Here is a 23,385-nt window from a genome sequence, read left to right as displayed (position 1 = left end):
ATTGCCTATTTTACCATCACTTTCTCCCATTGTTTTAATAATTTGAGCTTTAATAACTTGTATTTCTACTATTTATCACACCTCCAAATTTAAAACAATGCTTGCCCTCAAGTATAAACTAAAGATTTCTCAAAATTTCAATCGCCTTCACCTTGCCTATTCAAATCGTTGAACCAATTCCCTTATTAATTTCTACCGTAATCTCTTCCTAAAATATTATAACCTTTAGGGACCACGAGCTTAATCTTCAAAAAATATTTACTCATTCTAGGACATCGCATGATTTATTTCAAACTTTATCAAACCAGGGTGTTCAAGTGATTTTGGCCTTCGCATGAATCAGATATTCGTTTTGTGATCTTGTGCTGATTCGAGTGCCCAACATTCATTTTGGTTTGTCCCCACGAGTGTCATGCGGACATCTAACTACGAGCAAGGCGGTCTTTTCAGTCAAAACTCATGCCCATCTCTTTATTTGGTAGCAGAGTTGCAATCATTTAGCTTCTACGTTGATCACGATTCCCACTTTTGTTTTGGCTTGCACCCACGGGTGTCATGGGAACATCCTACTACGAGTAGGATCTGATCTCAACGTTATATATATATATATATATATATATATATATATACGAAACTGAAATGAAAATAACAAGGTTGAAAATAACACCCCCCAAAGTTTAACACGCATCAATGTCCTCATTGCTGAAGACGAAATAATTCATGCGATGGACTTAGAAAATTTTGTAAAAATAGTTTTGAAGTAAAGCTGGTAGACCACTAAATTTTAGAAATGTTTTGTGAATTGATTGTCCTGAAATTAATGTGATGCTAGATCATACGGTAAGAACAGAAGCATATATTTCATCTTTGAAGTCATAATGGGCAAGGGTGAATGCGACGACCAAATAAAGCAATAAAATATTCAGGATTGAGTCAAACGGGAGAGAATGCGATAGTAGAATTCAACAATATTAAATTGAAAGTGAGATGTATAAATATTGAAATAAGATGAGGCAAGGAAGGACACAAATCCCAAATTTGATTTTTCGCCTGCATCATTTTGATCACATCCTTTCCTGTGATGGCTGATTTTGTAACTGCGATGGGCTGATTGAATCGATCGCTGTTTTAAGCCCATCACATTACTCCATCACAATCATTTATTGCGATCAGAATGATGACAATCAAAAGATTAAAAGTACGAAAGAAAGAGTTAATAGTCATAAAGAGTAGTAAATATGCAAAGAGTAAAATAGATTCTTGAAAGAAAAACAAAAAAGATACTCAAAAGGATATACTTCGTTCCTGATGAATGTATGTCACTTATCATCGCAAGGACTAAGTGTTTCTTCTTTATTTTGGCTTACCCAAGTCAATGGAGGTTTTTTCACATTGGAAATCTCCTCCATGATACATCTTTACTCTTTGTCCATTCACTTTAAATGCGTTGGTCTCATCTCCGTTGGTCAATTCCACTGCTCATGTGGGAATACTTCCTTAATTATGAAGGCCCGGACCAACGCGACTTCAGTTTTCCAGGAAAGAGACACAACCTAGAGTTGAACAGTAATACCTTTTGACCTGTCTTAAGGGTTTTTTTTCACAAAGACGCTTATCATGCCATCGCTTGGTGCATTCTTTGTAAATTTTGGAATTCTCATACGCCTGTAATCTCCACTCGTCCAGCTCTAGTAGCTAAAGTTTTCTCTCTTCCCCTGCAGCCTTAAAATCAAAGTTAAGTTTCTTAACTGCCCACATCGCTTTATATTCTAGTTCCAATGGTAGATGACAAGCCTTTCTAAACACCAACGCATATGGTGACATGCCTATGGGTGTCTTATAAGCAATCCGATATGCCCACAAAGCATCGTCCAGTTTCATGGCCCAATCCTTCCGTGATGGGTTTATCACCTTCTCTAAGATTGACTTGATTTCCCTGTTAGAAACCTCTGCTTGTCCGTTTGTTTGAGGGTGATATGCGATGGCGATCTTATGGATGAACATTATTTTTGATCAACAATTTACTAACAATGCGATTCACAAAGTGGGTTCCTTTGTCACTTATTATGGCACGTGGGGTGCCAAAACGAGTGAAGATGTTATTTTGCAAGAACTTAGAGACTATTGCCGCATCGTTTGCAATGCATGAAACAACTTCAATCCATTTGAAAACATAGTCAACAGCCAATAGAATGTATTTATGACCATTTGATGATGGAAATGGTCCCATGAAATCTATGCCCCAGACGTCGAATAGTTCCACCTCCAATATGATGTACATTAGCATCACATTTTTTTTTCTGAAATGCTTCTAGTGCGTTTGCACTTATCGCATTTCATGGACATTGAAACAGTACGCGATGGTCTCTGGAACACAGAGTCTTAATATCTGGTCTGGTCCCCTTTTGTAGAGATTTGGATCATCCCAGTAGTAAAATTTGCATTCATGAATGAACCTCTTCTTTTGATGGGATGTGTAGTTTTCGGGGAATTGTTTGCAAACCAAGAATTTGACAATATCTGCATACCTGGGTAGTTCTTCAATCTTAAGCAACTGCTCATCAGAAAATGAGGTGTTCACCTCGATTGGAAGCGATCCACTTCAGGATTCTCTAACTGCATTAAATGGTCAGCGACCTGGTTCTCTGTTCCCTTTTGGTCAATTATTTCCATATTAAATTCTTGGAGTAAGAGAACCCATCAAATTAATCTAAGTTTCACATCTTTTTTGGTCATCAAATATCTTATCGCCGAGTGGTCTGTGTGGACTATCACTTTTGATCCTAACAAGTAAGGTCTGAATTTTTCAATCGCAAAAATTACCACTAAAAGTTCCATTTCAGTGGTGGTGTAATTCGCCTGAATGGAGTTTAATGTTCTGCTAGCATATCCAATGGGGTCTAACATTGTTTTTACTTTTTGTGCCAAGACTGCCCCTATCGTATATCCGTTGGCATCGCACATCATCTCGAATGACTTTCCTTAGTCGGGTGCGATCAGAATTGGCGCTGTAGTCAAAACGTCCTTTAGTGTTTTGAATGCAGTGAGGCAATGTGAATCAAAATCAAAAGGTTTAACAGCTTCCAACAATCCATTCAACGGTCGAACGATTTTGGAGAAATCCTTCACAAACCTTCTGTAAAACCCCGCTTGTCCTAAGAAACTCCTCAAAGCTTTTACATTCATTGGAGGTTGAAGTTTTTCTATAGCTTCAATTTTTTCTTTATCCACCTCTAACCCATTCTTTGAAACCTTGTGCCCGAGCATAATCATTCTTTAAACATAAAATGGCACTTTTCTCAGTTCAGCAACAGATTAGTTTATTCACATCTTTTCAGTATTCTCTCTAGGTTTTGCAGATAGATTTCGTATGTTTGCCCATAGTCTGAGAAATTATCCATAAAAATTTCAACTGAGTCTTCAAGGTACTCGGAGAAGATTGCCATCATATAACTTTGAAACGTAGTGGGTGCATTGCATAGTCCAAAAGGCACGCGACGAAAGGCAAACATTGCATATGGACATGTGAACATGGTCTTTTCTTGATCCTCTGGTGTAATCATAATTTGGTTATAGCCTGCGTACCCATCAAGGAAGCAGAAATAGTCATTCCCCGCTAATCAGTCGAGCATTTGATCAATGAAAGGTAAGGGAAATGATCTTTCTTTGTCGTCGTGTTGAGTTTCCTGTAGTCCATACAAATCCGCCAACCTGTGACGGTCCTCATGAGGATCAACTCATTGTTTGCGTTAGGAACTACTGTCATCCCACCCTTTTTAGGAACACATTGCACGGGGCTGGCCCATGTGCCATCTGTGATAGGGTAGTGATAACAGGCAGAAATGCATGTTATTACAGTACTAAGTTATAAAACAATGTAGGTTTGTGTTGATAAAAATGTACAAGATTGTGTCCAAAAGCATTAAGTTCACAATATTGCGGTCGCATGCGTCCATCGCATGAAAACAGTTAACTTATGTATTTTTGTGCAGAATATGCATTGACGCAAGGTGAAAAATGCGATCTAAAGAAATCAATGACAGAGCGCATTGAGAGATTGGGTTAACGCAAAGCTATACGATCATTTGTGCTCGCGATTATCTGCTCAAGAAGGTTGCCGCATAGAGCCGGCGCATCATGGTGGGCGCATCTGGGTGAAAAGTATAATAAATCACGATGGGACAGAAAGCTGATGATCGTTGATTTCGAATGACGTTGACAAGCTGTTAACGAACTATTGTAGCAAGTACACTCAACTTTTCGGTGACAAATATTCGGCACATCAGACAGAGAACTAATGCCATCCCATCAGTGCAATCATAAGAGAGAAGAAGCCTTTCACCCCGAAGCTCTATAAATACCAGAGGCCACCTTCAGTGAAGGAGTTCGTTCAGTTAGATAATTCTTCTCTTTAGATAGAAGTAGCCTCGTTCTTAGTTTTTCTTTTATTTAGAAGGCGGAAGAGAAGAAAGTGAGATTGTACTGAGAGATCATTCTGGTTAACTTGGAAGAGTGCCGTAAGCATCGAGATCAGAGAGAGGGCCAACTCCTTCGGAAGCAGAAACATCTTTCGAGCAGAATAAAGTTAATAGTGTAAAAGCCTTGGGAGGCAAGGAATTGGTACCAGGCTCCCTATCATTATCTTTCATTGTCATTTTGTACTCTGAACTTATCTATAGAAATGGAATTTACATCTTTATATCTGTTCACTTTCTGTACATTACGCATGAGTAGCTAAATCTGTCGAATGGTTGAGAAGCACTTAGCGAGCATAACTGGGGATCTTCATTCTATGCGATTATCTTGTATTATGTATGTGTCATTCGTCTATTAGAGATACTCGATAGGTTATTCTAAGGATAGAATCTAGGCTTGAAAAAGTCAGGTTAGAATCTAGGCTCGGGAGAATCAGATTAGAAATGCATAACCAAGAGATAGAAGCTTAGGAATAAGTGTCGTTTGCTATTAACGCATCGCATGCATTCTAGAGATAGGTTATGATTGTATACAGTCACCTTGTTTTTGTGTGCATCTTGCATCATCGCATAGGCAAGAAGTAGTGACTTAGGAATATGCTCTATAGACATTATCGCATTCATCGCATGTGTCCTAGAATTAGAAGCCACCGCATTTATATTGGAAAATGATTTGCTGTCACATGAGTGTAGCATGATCGCTTAGTTCGAATGTATCCTCGGGAAACGCTAGCTAAAGACCTTCTCAAACCATTCCTCCATATACTCAGTGTATCTGTCGCATAATCAATCTTTTCTCAAATCCGCCGTATACTTTTTATACTTCAAACAACATATCAACCAACCATTAATTTATTGGTTACTGCAAAGCGATCCTTAAAATTACTACCGCATATTGTTTTCCTTAGTCCCTGAGTTCGACCCTGGGCTTACCAGGAAACTTAGTAGGATTTATACTTGGATTCTGCTGAGAAAACTTATTGCACAACATTTGATGATTTCTTTTTAACAACCTCTTTCATCACAGGGTTCAGTCTGCATTGGGGTTCTATCGAGTCTTTCTTGTTTTCTTCAAGCCGAATTTGATGCATGCAATACATCGGGCTAATACCTCTGATGTCTGCGAGTGTCCATCTGATTGCTCTAATATATTTCTTTAGAACATTGAGTAGCACAGTTTCTTTTTCTTTAGGTACCACAGAGGATATGATGATTGGTAAGGTTTCATTCTGGCTGAGAAATACGTACTTCAAGTGGGTTGGTAGAGTTTTTAGTTCCAATATAGGTGGTTGCTGTAAAGAGGGCTTCTGTGCTTTTCTTTCTTCATCCAATTTCAGCATTTCTTCATTCTTCAATATCTCTATTATCGCATGGCAAGTCTCTATGGATGTTGTTGCATCCTTTTTTTCTTCATTTTTTTTCCTCGGATTCCCAATCTTCAACGCAAGTGTGTTCATCATCGGAATCTGACGAGCCTTCCTCATCTGGGAACTTCATTGCCTTGATAATATTGAACTTGAGCTTTTTCCCATTGATGCTCATTGTGATTTCTATGCACATCTATTTGAGCACGACTAGTCGACAAGAATGGTCGTCCCAATATGAGTGGAACATCTTTATCCGCCTCATAATCTAAGATAATGAAGTCTGCAGGTAGAATCAATCTGTCTATTGTTACCAAGACATCCTTTAATTTCCTTTTAGGATGCACCAAGAACCTATCTGCGAGTTGAAGAGTCACCGTTGTGGGTGTTAACTGTCCTACATCCAATCTTTTGAAGATTGAAAGGGGTATTAAGTTTATGCTTGCCTCAAGATCGCATAATGCTTGATCAATATAGATTCCACCTATTGAGCAGGGTATTGTGAAACTGCCTGGGTCCCGCATCTTTGGTGGGATTATAGTATTGAATTCTTGTGTCAATGCCACCATGGTGAATCTTCCCATGCTTCTCTTCTTCGTGACAATGTCCTTCAAAAGTTTGGCTTACACCGACATTTGCTCTATTGTTTCTATGAATGGAATATTGATGTGTTTCAATATTTCCAGGAAGTGGTGATACTGACTTTCATCATTTTGTTTCTTTTTCAGTCTTTGAGGAAATGGAGGTAGCTGTACTTTCAATGTTTCATGGTCTGGAGGCTTAGAGGTGATCATATCTTCTGGTTCCATAGTTTTGGACTTATTTGACTCAGTCTACGATAAATGTTTCTTTGATTCAATCGCAAGTTGCTCATTTGACTCGGTCTTGCTAGGCTTTTTTCTGACTTCTATCGCCGCCTTTCCACTTCTTAGAGAGATTTCTTGGTAGTGTTCTTTCCTTGTATTCCCTAGATTGCGTGGAAGCTCAGTTGAGCTAGGCAATGTTCCTTGGGGTCTGTTCTTTAACTCTCTAGCAATTTGTCCTATTTGAATTCCAAATTGCGGATGGATGTAGCTTGGTTTTGAAGGACTATTTCATTCTTTTTTATGTATTTCTTCAACAAGTTTTCCAGGGATGATGAGGATGGTGTATGAGAGCTACTAGCTTGCTGTAGCTATTGTCCATTAGTTCTATGGAAAAACCCTAGCGGTCCTCCCTCCGAGCCACAGACTAATTGCCTTGCTGTTAGTTGTTCTTCCAAGAAAAATTAGGGTGATTTCGCCACCCCAGGTTGTAATTGTTTGAAAAAGGATTGTTTTTGACAAAGTAGATTGATTGAGGATTTCGTGGACATTCCTCAAAAGAATGTGATTCTTCACATACAACACAGCTGGTGCTTGTTTGCTCTATCGCATTGAGTTGCCCATTTCGAGTTCCTGAATTGTTTATTGCGATGCCTTGCAACAAATTTATCATCGCATTCATCTGATTTTGTAATGATGCGATGACATCATTACTCGCATTTCCTTCTCTGGGCTTTGTTCTTGGATCGCTTTCTTGCCAATCTTCGTGGTTTTTTGAGATGCGATCAATAATGTTCTTTGCTTCATCATATGTTTTGTCCAGCAGACCTCCTGCTGCTGCCACTTTGGCAGCTGTCTGCGATGCGAAATTGAGTCCATGATAAAAAAATCTCCATTTGAAGGCAATTCGACAATCCATTGTGTGGGCGGTCGCATACTAGTCTCTTGAATCTCGCCCATGCGTCACTGAGCGATTCATCTTCTTCTTGTTCAAAATTGGTGATCAATTTCCTCATTCTGGCATTCTTTGTGGGAGGGAAATACTTCTTCATAAACTTTTCCACAACTTGCTCCCATGATGTTATTTGTCCTGGTTCGAGAGAGTAACCCCTTTTTCTTGCTTTATTGCATAGTGAAAATGGAAATAACGTGAGTCAAACCTCTTCTGGGGAAATATTAGGGAACACAAAAGTGTTGCAAATTTCAATGAAGCTTCGTAGAAGGGCATGCAGATCTTTACCACGCCGTCCTCCGAACTGCCTTGCTGTTTGTATCATTTGTAACATTACTGCCTTCATCTTAAACTTTGATCTATCCAGTGCTGGTCTCATGATTCCTGGGGAGAAATCATACAAGTTTTGTGACGCATAGTCTCGGATGGGTCTATTGCGATCATTTGGCAGTAGGATAGGATTTGCCATTACATTGTTTCATTTGCTACTCGTTCCTCTGGTTGTTCAACTATTCTGTGAATTCTTCCTTGTCGTTTACGTCTGTTTCTCTGTCTTTTGCGAAAAGTTTTTTTTGATCTCGAGGTTGTATTTGAGCTTAGGAGTATGTCCTTCGCTCATATGATGCTTGCCTCTTCCTTCATAGATGGAATGGTAATACAACAGAGGTTGAAAGCTGCAAAGATCTAAGAGGTTTGATGTTGGCGCACTCTATACCGTAATCCCTGGAAACGATGCCAAAAACTTGATTCATTAATTTATCATGTCATGTAGAGATGTGTGGATGCGATTATCTTACAAGTTTTCCTAACAAAGCCCAAGTATAAGCCTTCTTTGGTCCTGGTAAGTCCAAGGTCGAATGCAGGGATTACTAAATAGATATGCGACGGACTCTCTGATTCTATTGCAATGTGATGAAGAAGTAGATATTTAGGTGTTATAATGCGATGGAATTAAACGCGGAACGATGAAAGGGTGGTGTTGTAACAAGTCTGCGATGAAGGGGTTGAGAAGAGATTTAGCTAACATTTCTTAAGATTTTGTGCAAGTCATGCGATCATGCTATACACAAATATTAAGCATTACATTTCTCAATGCATAGTGCCACATTTTCTATCTTTAGAATGCATGCGATGCGTATGGAATGTAGCAGATAGAACTTATTTCTAAGTCTCTACTCTTGCTTATACGATCTAATCCGACTCTTTCAAGCCTAGATTCTGTCTTTAGACTACTCTCTCAAGTACTCCAAATGATGAATGATGCATACATAAGACAAGATGATCGCATGAAGTGCATAGCTTAAATCATGCTAGCTAAGTACTTCTCAACCCATTCACAAATTTAGTTACTCATGCGTGGTGTGAAGAGACTGAACATAAATTGAAATGAAGTTTCCATATTTGCAAATAAAGTGTTGAGTACAAAACAATAGATGAAGTGAGAAATATCAAGCCAGATAAGCAATGTCTTGCTTCCCGTGGCTTTTTACACTGTTCTTATCACTTCAACTCTTTTTCGATTTGTAGAATCTTGCTCTCGCAAGGGTCAGATGTCTCTTGTTCGTGCTGTTTTTCGGAAGTCTTTCGACCTCTCCGAAAATTAATTTCTTTTCAAGAATTCTCTTCCCTCGGCTTCGCCTTGCCTCCTCGCACTCCCCCTCTGGTTTGGTAACATTGGGTATTTATAGATTTCAAGGTGAAATAGTTCTTCTCACTAATGATTGCATGGATGGCCAGCATTAGTTTCCATACTCTATTGGGCCATCTGAAAATCACTAGAAGTTCAATGTATTTACAACGATATGGTCATTAACGGTCGTCAACTATATTTTAGAATTAACCATTATCAGCTTTATGTCCCATCATATTTTATTATGCTGTCGCCTTTATGTAAGGTCTTTATGCGATCGTTTTTGAGGTTCTTCTTGTGATCCCAATTTCAAATGCGCCATTGCGTTGTATCCTTGGATCGTATTTTCAGACGTGCCATCGTATTGTACCTGCACAGAATAATGCAATTTAACTACTTTTATGCGATGAGCATTAGCGATCACAATTTCTTTTAGTTTGGCGCATTTAATCATAATATTGCCTATTTTACCATTGCTTTCTCCCATTGTTTTAGTAATTTGAGCTTTAATAACTTGTATTTCTACCAGTTATCAGTATTTTATCAATTTTACTGATAATTACTCCAGGTATGGGTAATTTTATCTTATGCAATGGAAGTCTGAACGCTTTAAAAAGTTCAAAGAGTTCAAGGCTAAAGTTGAAAACGCATTAGGTAGACGGATCAAAACACTTCGATCGAATCGAGGTGGAGTGTTTTTGACTTGTCATTCTAGGACTATTTGATAGAACATGGACTCATTTTCCAACTCTCAGTGCCGGGTACACCTCAGCAAAATGGTGTAGGGGAGAGGAGAAATAGGACCCTATTGGACATGGTTCGATCGATGATGAGTTACGCTTCCTTTCCGGACTTGTTTTGGGATTTCGCAGTGGAGACTGCGATATACATACTCAACTATATTCCCTCCAAGAGTATTGCAAGAACACCTCTGGAGTTGTGGAACGGGCGTAAAGCTAGTTTACGTCACTTCCGCATTTGGGGTTGCCCTGCACATGTGATTGAGGCTAATCCCAAGAAGTTGGAACCACGGTCGAGGTTATGCCTCTTTGTAGGATACCCCAAAGGTACACGAGGGGGTTATTTTTATTATCCGACTAAAAATAGGGTGTTTTTTTCCACGAACGCTACTTTTTTGAAGGTGGATCATATGAGGGAGCACAGTCCACGATGTAAAGTCGTGTTGCGTGAGCTTTCCAATGAAACTACTGAAACTTCAACAAGAGTTGTTGGAAAGCCTGCTACATCAGCAAGAGTTGTTGATCAAAGTTCATCTAGTAGGTCGGTTCCACCTCAAGAATTGAGGGAACCTCGACATAGTGGGAGGGTTGCGAACACATCCATTCGCTATTTGGGTTTCACAAAAATCCTTGCTCTGGTAGTAGATGGCAACGTTGAGGATCAGTTGTCTTACCAGAAGGCAATGGAGGATGTTGACTGAGATGAATGTGTCAAGGCCATGGATCTCAAGATGAAGTCGATGTACTTCAATTTAGTATGAGATCTTGTAGATCAACTTGATAGAGTAAGACCTATAGGTTGTAAATGGATCTACAAGCGTAAAGAGGGTGCTGATGGGAAGGTACAGAACTAGAAGTTGTTCTAGATATGTCTAGGCCCATTACCCTATATTGTGATAATAGTGGGGCAGTGGTGAACTCCAAGGAGCTGAAGAGTCATAGGCGCGACAAACAGATAGAGTGGAAGTATCATCTAATTTGCGAGATAGTGCATCGAGAGGACGTGATTGTCACAAAGATTGCTTCGAAGCACAATGTTGCTGACCCATTTAAGAAGGCTATCATGGCTACAGTGTTTGAGGATCACCTACGGAGCATGGGTCTACAGGATCGCCTGCGGCTGGACTAGGGCAAGTGGGACATTTTCTTGTACTGAGCTTTTATGCCTTAGTTTATTGTTTTATACTAGTTTTATGTACACCCCACTTCGCTTTAGGACAAATGGGAGATTGTTGGGGTTGATGCCCTAAAGTCTCATGTCCTGTAGTTTGTAAACAGTTTGTACGAACGCCTTTGTTGTATAATATATGATATTTACTTCACATATTGTATTTTGCTCCGTTGCATGTTTTATTTGCTTTACCACAAACCAATAAACATAAAATCCCTGGTTATCTGTATGTAATGTAAGCATGTATGTGGTGACATACAAGTGGATCATGTCTTGAGTGATAACCAAAATGGTCTGTAGTATATGGATATAGGAGGGAAACGTTATCTTGGTAACGTACGGATGCGGCCCGCTTTGTGGAATGGTCAAAGTGTTGTGACTTGTCATAAATGGTCTGATCCTGATCATTCGTGTAGGAGACATGCGAGTGGGGGCGTCCTATACAAAGATTTTGTATAAGACCCGACCACGAAGTGTTAACGTCTTATTATATAACACCATTCATGACAGAGACTTCACTCCACTAGGATGACCATAGGTAACATGACTTCAATCCTGAGTGAGTTGGGAACTCTTGCCATGGAGGGTGGTTCTTTGATTTGTATGGGTGCGAGTGGTCAGGTCACCGATTTAAACCTACCATTTTGGGGAATTTTCTGATTTGGGAGTTGGGAACTCAACCACACAAGATGGAATTCACTCTTTCTCCGAAGTAGGGGTAAGTATATAGATAGGTCCCTAAGGGCTGATTCCAGGGCTTGAACGATGTGGAGCCACACCCTTCCCTTGGCTCGAGAGGTGTTCACACATAGTTGGACTATGTTGTATTGTTCATTAGAGGAATCAGTGGTACTTAAGGAGTGAGATGTAATTACAGGAACAAAACGATAAATTGGCCCAACTATACTTACGAGCATCTGTGAAGGGTCATCGTACTTATGATTGCTTATATTCGATGGACACGGAAATATATCTGTAGTAAGAAGAGTTCAGTTGTTGGTCTTTAGTAGAATGCCTAACAGTTAGCGGATGGTGGATCTCGTGGCTAAAGAGTTTAGTCAGTTATTCATGTACTGTTGTAGCTTCAAGCCACAGGTCTATTAGGTCCCCTGGGTAGTGATGACGGGAAATTAGACGTCAAATACTCGACAACTAAAATCCCTGGGATGCAATATGCGATGCATGTTCTTAAGGTATGTGTTTATAGTCATGTGTCGATGGTCATGCGTTGGAATGATAATGCGTTAACGAATGTATGCGATGATCATGCGTTCTGTCACAGGTTTTCTTGCATTCACGTCAAGTATAACGCAAACGCAAGTTTCTCGGGTGATTTAAGGTCGAACACGGGGACTTGTAGCAAAATGAATGTGGTAATGTATATTCGACAGTTTAAATAAAAGAATGATGGAGGGGTTTCTACACTAACACTACTCCGACTCCTAGCTAACAGACAACGCAATGAAAATATGCATGAGAGGTAGAGACATAACAACTTTTGACATGAAACAAATGAATGGGAAAAATGGATAAAATGCAGAGATGTTTTCATTGCTATACTTAAGAGTGACCGCAAGGGCAACCTTAGTCAACATAAGCCATGCGATCATGTTACACACATTAAAAGCCTAAATCTAGGACGTATGCAGTGTGTATGCATAAATTTCGAGATGATCGCATACAACCACCATATCCTACTTCCTGGACGCAGCCATTGTCCTCTCCGTAGGGTGCATATGCTGTGTAATAACAAATAGAGCTTATTCCTAAGTCTTCATTCTTGCTTATGCAAACCTAATCTAGCCCTCTCGAGCATCGATTATAACCTAGCTCTCTCGAGTCTTAGGTTCTTTCTTTAGACTCTCTCTCGAGCAGCTCTAAAGGTGTGATGGGCGCATACATAAGACGAGGTGACCACATGAACATTGCTGACATAAGATTATTCCTATCTCTAGTAAACAATGAATTACATTGCTTAATGCGACCAACCACTTTCCCTCTCGGGTAGTTAGTTGTTGCTGACTTTACTCATAGACAATAATTACGTCCGCCTATAGATAGGCATTGCTACAGCTTCACACTAAGCAAATAAGTTTTTCTCACACACTCACGCAACGCACACTTCTCGGTGGTTTGCTACATGCTTCATATCTCTATTCCACATGACTATGTATGCGATACCCAAGTAATCTTACTAAGGGTTGCAATGAAAGTTAAGATGCTAAGCAAAGAAGATGGAGATGGAGTCGAAGGAAACAGGAAAATGCATTGAAAACAAATTGCATTAATTCCTTAATCACAAAATATCATACAATACAATATAAGAAAAGAAAGAAAAATGAAATGACTGGCTGGAAGTAAAGACTTGCTTCTAGCGGATGTGCGTCAAGGCTGCCGGTGGTGCCATGGATGGGTGGTGGAGCTGACTTTCTCGAGATCTAGCTCCGGTCGAAGGCTTCGGTCGTCACTCGGAATGGAGGAAGGAGGTGAAGAACTCTCAAGCGTCTTCTCACGCATTTTTCTGGATCACAAGGATCTGCCCTAGGCAAACCTTAGGCAAAAACCCCAGATAACTTGAATTTCTACTCATCGGCTTCTATTTATAGAGCTTGGATCGTTGATAGCATTAATGGACTACTCTGAGTCTGACATTCGCCGCGTTAGTCCTTTTCTGAAACTCTGCCACTAATGGCGTGGTAGGTGAAATGTCAACATCATTTTTTGATTTTCCCAAGATAGATGCATTGATGCGTTCATTCCACCAACCTTGCGTTGATCCCTTTATCATGCATTATCGTGTAGCCACAATCATTCAGTGACCGCATTCGCTAAATACCGCAACTCTACACGATGACTGCAATCGCTTGACGAGCGCAACTCCCATACGATGGACGCATACGACTGATTACCACAACATCCATGCATTGATCGATGTGTTCGTCTATGCAGTGGTCCAGTTTCCGCATTTGCATCTACTTTCTGTGTTAGCTACAAAAATAGAACATTGAACGCATAATAATGCATAATAACGGGTTAGCCGAGATTCATCATGCTGATTGATGCAAGCTCACTTTCTCGTGAATTCCTAGTATAATTGCCGAATATTCTGCTTAACAACCTTCATAATTCTAAGTAAAAGGCCTAAGATGACATGCATTTTTTCATGTCATCAGATAGTTTGGATAAAGTCAAGAATTAGTGTTTGGGTTAGTTTGAAATGTTCAAATTGACAAGAGGGAGTTCGATTATAGATGATATAATTGAACTGGTTGATTATATATGATATAATTGACCAAATGTATGAGATACATTATTTTGGAGGAATTTAGATATAAATATGATTTATATCAAGTAGAGGAGAAATTACTATAGTAGATATATAATATCAAACTATAGGATAAGAATATAATATGATTATATTCATTAATTATTAAATTGGTTAATTATATGATAATTGGCCTAAAATTTCTCTCGAACGTGCGTTAGTGAGAGTAGCCACATTCGGCTATGGTAATCGATGAATAAAATGAAAGTTAGTTTCATTTTGCAAATGTTTGAAAAAATTGGCATCATTGTGAAAACGTAAACGATCGCATAGTCGAGAGCCTATACGATAGAGTTTTATCGTCTAAACAATTGCACAGCTCGCGCTTAAACGATTGCATACTAGTCCCTAAACGATCTGATGCGTGTATAGCTAACCATTGTGCATTTCTGATGGGATTGATTGCGTAACAGAAGGAATATTCACTCCACCATTTCAAGAACTGCCTTAACAATAAAGTGGGGAACACAATGCAAAAAGTCAAAGCTCAGCCTATAAATAGCTCCGGCCATTCCACTGAAAAAGGATGCTTGGATACAGAGAAAGGTGTATATACTAATTTGAGGGAGAGAAAGGTTGAGTGACTAATCAGAGTAGATTCGGGAAGAATTAAGAGACAAGGCCGAGATGTCACATTCCATCCCAGACTACCCTCTGAGCCTGAGAAAGGGCATGACTGACAGTAGTTATCAACCCTTTCGTTGACACTTACTGCGTAAAAACTTTTTGCGGAAATAACTCTGATATCAATGTACAAATTAAATAGTCAACTGATTAAGTAGGCCCATTTTATTACAACAATGTAACATTTATACAACTCCAAGACTTAATTACAAGTTTACAAAAACAACTGTAAAACCCTTCGAAAGTGTAACTGTGGCTTGTGGCAGACCTTGACCTTAGCAGAACCCTGGAACTCCTCACCTTTAGCTACCTGGGGGGGGGGAGGACATAAAGCATGGAAAACATGAGCTATAAAGCTCAGTGAGTGGTGCCTTTAAATAAACAAATAACTTTGTCGACAGAAATATACTTTTGGAAAAGCAATGCATCGCCAATAAGAACATTACCATAAGTTCAATAATATTTTCCAACCAAACCCCTAGACAATCCCCAGCTCGACCGCTGGTTAAAATAATCAATCCCAGCTTGACCGCTGGTTATCATATAATAAAAACATCCCCAGCTTTACCATTGGTTATCCTTGGCATGATCCTGACTATATTTCCCATCGGTCGTCACCGACTATCATTTCCCGCCGACTGAAGCCGACTATATTTCCCCGCCAAATACCCTTTTCAAGCATGCTAACTATATATCCCGGGTACAATTTCAGCTTCCAAACATACAAACAACATTTTAACAAGCATAGTAACAAGATAAACATATATCCCTGATCATGCCGATTTAACATTATCTCCTATATATATTATATATAGAAATTACATCAACAATACAACAACACAATAACCACTCACTTTTATTGGTTGGGAACTTTCCTTTCCGAAGTTCCTTAGGTTTCCTTGGTTTCCCTTCTGAACCCTAAATTCCAGATTCAAATATCAGCTTATATTACTCATAGTTCCAGACCTTATTGTAAGATACTTCCTTCTGCAAACATGTTCTAAAATATCTCAGAAATCTTACCATAAATTCTTAGTTCGAAAATCTTCATGGTTTGGCCAGAAACTCAAAATCTTCAAGACTGGCCCAGCTTACCCGACAGCCTGACCCTTCTTTCTTTTCCTCAATTTCCAGCCTGATCCCTTAGAGCTTCTTCTTTGGCAGCCTCACCATGAAAACTATACTCTAATAGCTTTCAGGTGGCTTTGGAATCACTCTAAACGCACGAGTATTCTGGGAGAACTTCTCATTCCATGTTGATGCTACTTCCTGTCTTTTCTGCCCGACAACATCTCCCTTCTTGGAACTTCTTGACCAACGTATGGTCTTGCTACCAACGCATACGTTCTTCCATCAACGCATAATCTTCTCCCAATTAGTCCTCATACACTCTTCTCTATGTCCTTTGAAGAGAATTTGAGTTCTCATATGAAGTCTTTGGTCCTATTTATAGGCATCCAAGATTGCTCCACGACCGACACCTCCTACTTGGCCGCATGTCCAAGTGTCTTTTTCTCACACTATCAACGCATTCTTACATCAGCACAAGCCAAAGTGTCTTCTTCTCCTTTCACCAACGCATAGCCTTCAACTTTTACATGTCTTCTTATGCATCCACCTAATTTGCTTAAGGTTTATGAATTCCTTCTAACAAGCCACATGTTCAGATGACGTCCTTCATATGAGCTCATCCTTCATATGCATCCACAAACCCTTGGATGTTCAATGCATAGTTGGCCATCAACCCATAGTAGGCCAACAACGCATAGAAACCCTTGGTTCCCCTTGGTTTTCAACACAACACCATCACTTAGTCATCACAAGCCTTAACCAATGCAAGGGCCAACCACCATGCGTCCAACCTAACCCATCGCATGGCCTATGCCTTAAAAGAGTTGCCGCGTCCAACGTATCCATCATGCATGCCATTATCAACTTCCAACACATAGCAAGGTCGCACGACACCAACGTATTAACTCACTCAATCGCATGCTTGGCCACATCGACGCATATGCGCTTGGCATGGCAGCTTGGCATCGACGCATCGCTTGGCACGACAGTTTAGCATCACTCGCAGGGCTCGCTCGGCTGCTCGACGCATGGGCACTGTGCATCAAGCTCATGCCCTGCCTACGTCCTCGCCTACCCTTGCATCCGTATGCCTTCTGCACAGCCAACCCTCGTGCCATCCAACCTTCCAATGCATCACTTTCAACTTTCTTCCTTCAGCCGTATAGATACATACCACCCTTCCAACGCATCCATCACATCCAACGCATCCAACACATCCATCATATAGGTTTATACTTGGCCAATTTTCCAAGTTTTTCCCCAAAAGTCACGTTTCCAAATTCACACTTTTTCTTCTCCCTTTACCCAAGTAATCTCTCCAAGGTCTTATGGCCAACGCATAGCAATACCTAGTCCAACACTTAGCCAATTTTTCATCAATTAAAGCTTAACTCAAAACTACTCTAGGAAAATCTATTCAACACTCAGAAATTTCCTTCTCTTCAACATAGATTTTTAACTTTCACTTAGTTAATTTCCTTAACCACTTGCTTATGTAGGAAAAATGAAAATCCGGGTTTCATATTTACTTCCCCCTTAAGAAAATTTCTTCCTCGAAATTTACTCGAACTAACTCTTGTTTAAGGTTTCACAACTACCATTGTTGTAACCTCTTATAACTTCGTCTATTACCATGCTTCCACTACGCTACTCTGATATCAACTTCTTAGTTTGCCCAACAATACCAAACCTAGCCGTCTCTAAGCTAGATGTTGAACCAAACTATCTACAACATAATTATTTCTATCTCGAATACTAAATGAGAATAGCTTAATTTCATACTTACCTTCCCCGATAGATCTTCAGGTAGCGTTGTGAGTTCCAGCTCCGGTTGCCTGCTAGGTCATGCCACTTCCGCCATTCCTCTTAGTTTCACTTTGACTAATTCTTAGGTTTCTCTTTAAATCTTTACTCTACCACACTTCCCTATGGTTTTATTAAACTCAACCCTTAGATTTTCAAGAACATATACTTTGATACCAAACTAGTATCAACTCACTTTTCAACTTTCCCAGAAACTTATGCTTGGATACTAAGCTGGTATAAACTAATCCCTCAATTGTCCCAGAAACTTATGCTCTGATACCAAGTTGTCACATCCCCCATCCCAGACTACCCTCCGAGCCTAGAAAAGAAATGCATCGTCAATAAGAACATTACCACAAGTTCAATATTATTTTCCAGCCAAACCACTGGAAAATCCCAACTCGACCCAGGTTAAAACAATCAATCCCCAGCTTGACCACTGGTTATCATATAATAAAAACATCCCCAGCAATACCTTCCAAATTCACACTTTTTCTTCTCCCTTTACCCAAGTAATCTCTCCAAGGTCTTATGGCCAACGCATATTAATACCTAGTCCAACACTTAGCCAATTTTTCATTAATTAAAGCTTAACTCAAAACTACTCAAGGAAAATCTATTCAACACTAAAAAATTTCCTTCTCTTCAACATAGATTTTAATTTTCACTTAGTTAATTTCCTTAACCACCTGCTTAAGTATGGAAAAATGGAAATCCAGGTTTCACATGAGAGGTGAGTCTCCGGGCAAAGAATCCTTTTGATCCTCATCGTTGAAGCTTTGTACGAAGGTCACCTCTACCAGACGAGCAAGCCTGAGAGGGAAGCTCTTCTCTTCATCCACTCCACACGCCGACAAGCAAAACCACTGTCCAGATCTGTGTCAAGACGTTGACACTCTTCTGTATTTGTTTCTATCTCTTTATCATCACCTGTACTCATCTTCTTAATCTCTATCATTCAGACCATGTATCAGATGCTTAATCTTAGTATTAATTATTATGATCATTTTCACCTTAATCTTTCTGTCTATTTCCGTTCATCCGTAATTCACTTTCTCCACGATGTTTTCTTAATCCCTTGGATAATTAGCATGAATTAAGCAAGTAATTAATTGGGTTAAGGAAATAATTATGTTTAGTCAAAGCATGCTAGACGATATCTTCACTTGTGAGAGCAGAAGTGAAGATGCCATTCCGCCTATCGAGATAGGGTTGAAAGAATGCGTTAACTAAAGCAAGAAGTACTTCCAGAGATGGAAGCAACCTTGCGTTCATCATGTTCATCCCTGTTTCACCATAGAGATATGGGAACGCAGCCGATCACCGAGAGGTGTACGCCAAGGGAAAGCGGAACCTTAGTTATATCTTTAACAGAATTAACAACTTTACGATGTTCGTACTAATTATTCCTTCCTATTTCTTATTCATACATAGAGACTTGCCATCGCATACCACGATCCTTTGTCTAAACTTCATAGTCGGTCTCGAACTCAGCATCATGTATATCATGTATCTTGTATCTTGCATCACATTAGCTTAGGTTTATTTTCATCGCACTTTATTTTATTAACGCAACTTTAGTTTATCTGCACAATTTTACTTTCTACAGTTTAATTTCCTGTACAAACACAATCTTTCTTAATTGTAAAAACACCGATCAGATATATCACAAATGTAACACACTAACGACAACAATCCCTGTGTTCGACCTCAGATCATTTTGAGAAACTTGCATTGGAATTATACTTGGTTTCAGAGCAAGGAAACTTGTGACAACGCATTAATCCATAGCATACTACAAGCATTTAGTTAACAACGCATATATCTAGAAGTAGTCATGCCTAACACAGCATCCACATTCCATTTCCATCTTTACGTCATCAGGTTTATGGCAACATGAGCTTGTATGATTCATTCATCCGTATTCATATTTGTCTGCATGCTGTAAGTAGTGTGAATAAGCATAAGATACACAATTTTACGCCACAATAACTATGTATCCAAGTGGGTAGAGGCAATAGCATGCGCCGCAAGTGATGCGGCGGTAGTCTCTCAATTCTTGAAGAAAAACATTTTCATTTGTTTTGGCACTCCACATTTCATCATAAGTGATGAAGGGTCCCACTTTGTCAATCATACTGTCAAAGAGTTGCTGCGCAAATATAACATTCTCCACAAAGTGGCCATCGCATACCATTTGCAGACGAATGGTCAGGCCGAGGTGTTCAATCGGGAGATCAAGTTGATACTTAAGAAGGTAGTAAGGCCTTCATGGAAGGATTGGGCAACAAAACTTGACGATGCATTGTGGGCATACCGGATTGCAGTTAAAACACCCATAGGTATGTCCCCGTATGCATTGGTATTCAGTAAGGCGTGTCATTTGCCTCTAGAGTTGGAATACAAGGCACTGTGGGTGGTAAAGAAACTAAACTTTGATTTAAAGAAAGAAGGAGAAGCGAGAAAACTTCAATTGGTCGAGCTGGAGGAATGGAGGATCAATCCATATGAGAATGCAAAGATTTACAAGGAGCGCACAAAGCGCTGGCACGACAAACACATATGCAGCAAAAACCTCCAAGTCGGGTAGAAGGTCTTACTATTCAACTCACGATTATGGCTTTTCCCTGGAAAATTAAAATCGCGCTTGTCCAGACCCTTCATCATTAAAGAAATATTCCAACATGGTGCGGTGGAGCTGATCACTGAGGACAAAAGCCGTACATTTAAGGTTAATGGACAGTGAGTTAAGGCATATTGCAAGGGTGATTTTCAGCAAGAAAAGACCTCTATGGATCTGAAAAACTCGGAATAGAGAAAAATGGAGTGGCCCCTGCACTGGCAAGCAACATCATCTGGGGCACAAGCCTTCTGGAGTATCCTTTGTTTGGTTCTTGAACTCTTATTTCTTCGACACTTTAATCATCATTTATCTGTCTGCATTTTACTTATTACTACTTTTCAAAAACAAAAAAAAAGGGCGAAAAATTTTGTTAACATTTTTTATCATTTGACCCTCTCGATGTTTCTTTGCAAATGATCAAGGTACACGATTGCGGAGGCACTATACGAAGAAGAAATTTCACGTCGTCACCGCAATCCAAAGTTAAGAGATCGCCGCAAAGTAGAATGCGTCAACAAACAATGCGGGCGACAACGCAAATTTGAGGGTCGTATTCTTCCTTAACTTTATTTCAAATTTTGCACTATCACATCTCATTTTTGTCTTAAAAGTTTTATCACCGCATCCTCTTTGATTACCACAATCATTTGACATGGATTAATTTAGTAAGTTACCGCATACTGTCTCTTTGCCAATTATGATTTCAATGATGAAAAACATACTTCTATTTCTTTCGTATATACTAGAGTCAACTTAATCTTAAGATAGTCACCTCATGAAATATTTCTAGAAGTTAGGGGTCTCCTAACTTTCTTTCAAACTCTCTTTACGAAGCCTTCTAAGAACATCGCATGACTTCTTTCAATCTTTTGGCAATGAGGACATTGCCGAATTTTAAATTTGGGGGTGAGGTATTTATTTTCGACTTTGCTATTTTATAAAGAGAAAAAGAAAGAGAAGAAGAAAAGAGGAAAATGTTGAAAATAAAAACTTCGCTGTTAACGCAATGGGAAACCCATGTTGATAGGAGTTAAGTTGTGAAGGGCACTTACCTATAGTTGGATGTCCGCATGACACACGTGGGGGCAAACCAAAACGAAAGTAAGTCGCCAGGATCAATGCCTAAATAAATGACCGCAACTCCGCTGCCAAGTAGGTATGAGTTTAGTCTGAGAAAGAGCGCCTTGCTCGTAGTTGGATGTCTGCATGGCACACGTGGGGGCAAGCCAAAATGAAGGCAAGGCACTTGGATTAGTGCAAAAAGTCAGAAAAATAACAATGTCAAGAAATATGCAAGGATAAAAATCATTTGACACCCCGGTGGAAAGGTTTTCTTTTTGAAATAAATCATGCGACGTCCCGGAATTTAGTAAAGTCCTTTTGAATGTTAAGCTTGCGGTCCCTAGGTCTTAGAAATATTTTAAGAGGAGACTTGAATAAGAATTAAGGAAATTTTGGTGTATAGGATTTGAATGAAGTATCCTTGAGAAATATAGGAAAAGACATTTGCGGTCGACTTGCTAAAGGAAATCTTTAGCTTATGCTTGAGGACAAGCATTGTTTAAATTTGGGGGTGTGATAACAGAAAAAATGCACGTTATTACAATGCTAAGTTCTTAAACAATGTTGGATTGCACTGATAAAATATGTTAGATTGCGTCCAAAAAGCATTAAATTCATAACATTGTGGTCGCATGCATTCATCGCATAGAAACAGTTGATTTTTGTATTTTTATGCAGAATATACGTTGACGCAAGGTAGAAAGAGCGATCACAAGAAATCAATGGACGAGCGCAGCATTATCGCAAGGCTTTGCAGTGATTTGTGTTCGCCAACATTTGCTTAAGAAGGATTTTCGTAGAGAGCTGACACAACTTGGTGGGCGCATCTGGGTGAAAGGCATAATTAATCACGATGGGACAGAAAGCTGATGACGGTCAAATTCGAATTAAGTTGATAGCCGCTAACGATAATAAGTACACTCAGCTTTTCGGTGACAAATATTCGGCACATGAGTCAGAGAATTAAAGCCATCCCATCTGTGTAATCATAAGAAAGAAGCCGCCTTTCACCCAGAAGCTCTATAAATACCAAAGGCAGCCTTCAGAAAACGAGTTCGGAGAGTTAGAGAATTTTTCCTTGGATAGTTTAGCCTTGTTCTTAGATTTTCTTTTATTTTAAGGCGGAAGCGAGAGAAGGAAGTTGTGCCGATAGATCGTTCCGGTGAGCTTAAAAGAGTGCTGGAAGTTTCAAGACCAGAGAGAGGGCCAACTTCTACGGAAGCAGGAATATCTTTTGAACCGAATAGAGTTGCCAACGTAAAAGCCTTGGGTAGCAAGGGATTGCTACCAGGCTCTCTACCTTTATCTTCCTTTGTTATTGTGTATTCAAACTCTTTTATAGAAATGGAATTTACTTCTCTATATCTGTTCACTCTCTGTTTATCACGCATGAGTAGCTAAATCTGTTGAATGGGTTGAGAAGCATTTAGCTAGCACAACTGGGGATCTTCATTCTATGCGATTATCTTGTATTATGTATGCTTCATTCGTCCATTAGAGATACTCAGGAGGGTAGTCTAAGGACAGGATCTAGGCTTGGAAAAGTCATGTTAGAATCTAGGCTCGGGAGAGTCAAATTAGAATGCATAATCAAGAGATAGAAGCTTATGAATAAGCATTGTTTGCTATTAACGCATCGCATACATCCTATAGATAGGATATGATTATGTGCGGTCACCTTGCCTTTGTGCATCTTGCATCATCGCATAGGAAAAATGTAGAGACTTAGGAGTAAGCTC

At 39.6% G+C, this 23,385-nt stretch overlaps 1 protein-coding gene and 1 non-coding gene across 2 annotated transcripts; one reads left to right on the top strand and one right to left on the bottom strand.

Moving 5' to 3' along the window:
* Window positions 1–5,955: 5,955 nt before the first annotated feature.
* On the bottom strand, window positions 5,956–6,408 carry LOC120073432 (uncharacterized). Its single transcript, XM_039026281.1, has one exon. The coding sequence runs from the start codon at window positions 6,406–6,408 to the stop codon at window positions 5,956–5,958; it is 453 nt and encodes a 150-aa protein (XP_038882209.1).
* A 1,146-nt stretch (window positions 6,409–7,554) lies between these two features.
* LOC120074865 (small nucleolar RNA R71) lies at window positions 7,555–7,661 on the top strand. Its single transcript, XR_005481142.1, has one exon. It is a non-coding gene; the product is annotated as a small nucleolar RNA R71 (small nucleolar RNA).
* Window positions 7,662–23,385: the final 15,724 nt, after the last annotated feature.

This window comes from Benincasa hispida, chromosome 3, assembly GCF_027475165.1.
Source record: "Benincasa hispida cultivar pf3 chromosome 3, pf3_genome.v1.1, whole genome shotgun sequence".
Taxonomy (NCBI): Eukaryota; Viridiplantae; Streptophyta; class Magnoliopsida; order Cucurbitales; family Cucurbitaceae; genus Benincasa; species Benincasa hispida.
This window is presented reverse-complemented; position numbering and strand designations above follow the sequence as displayed.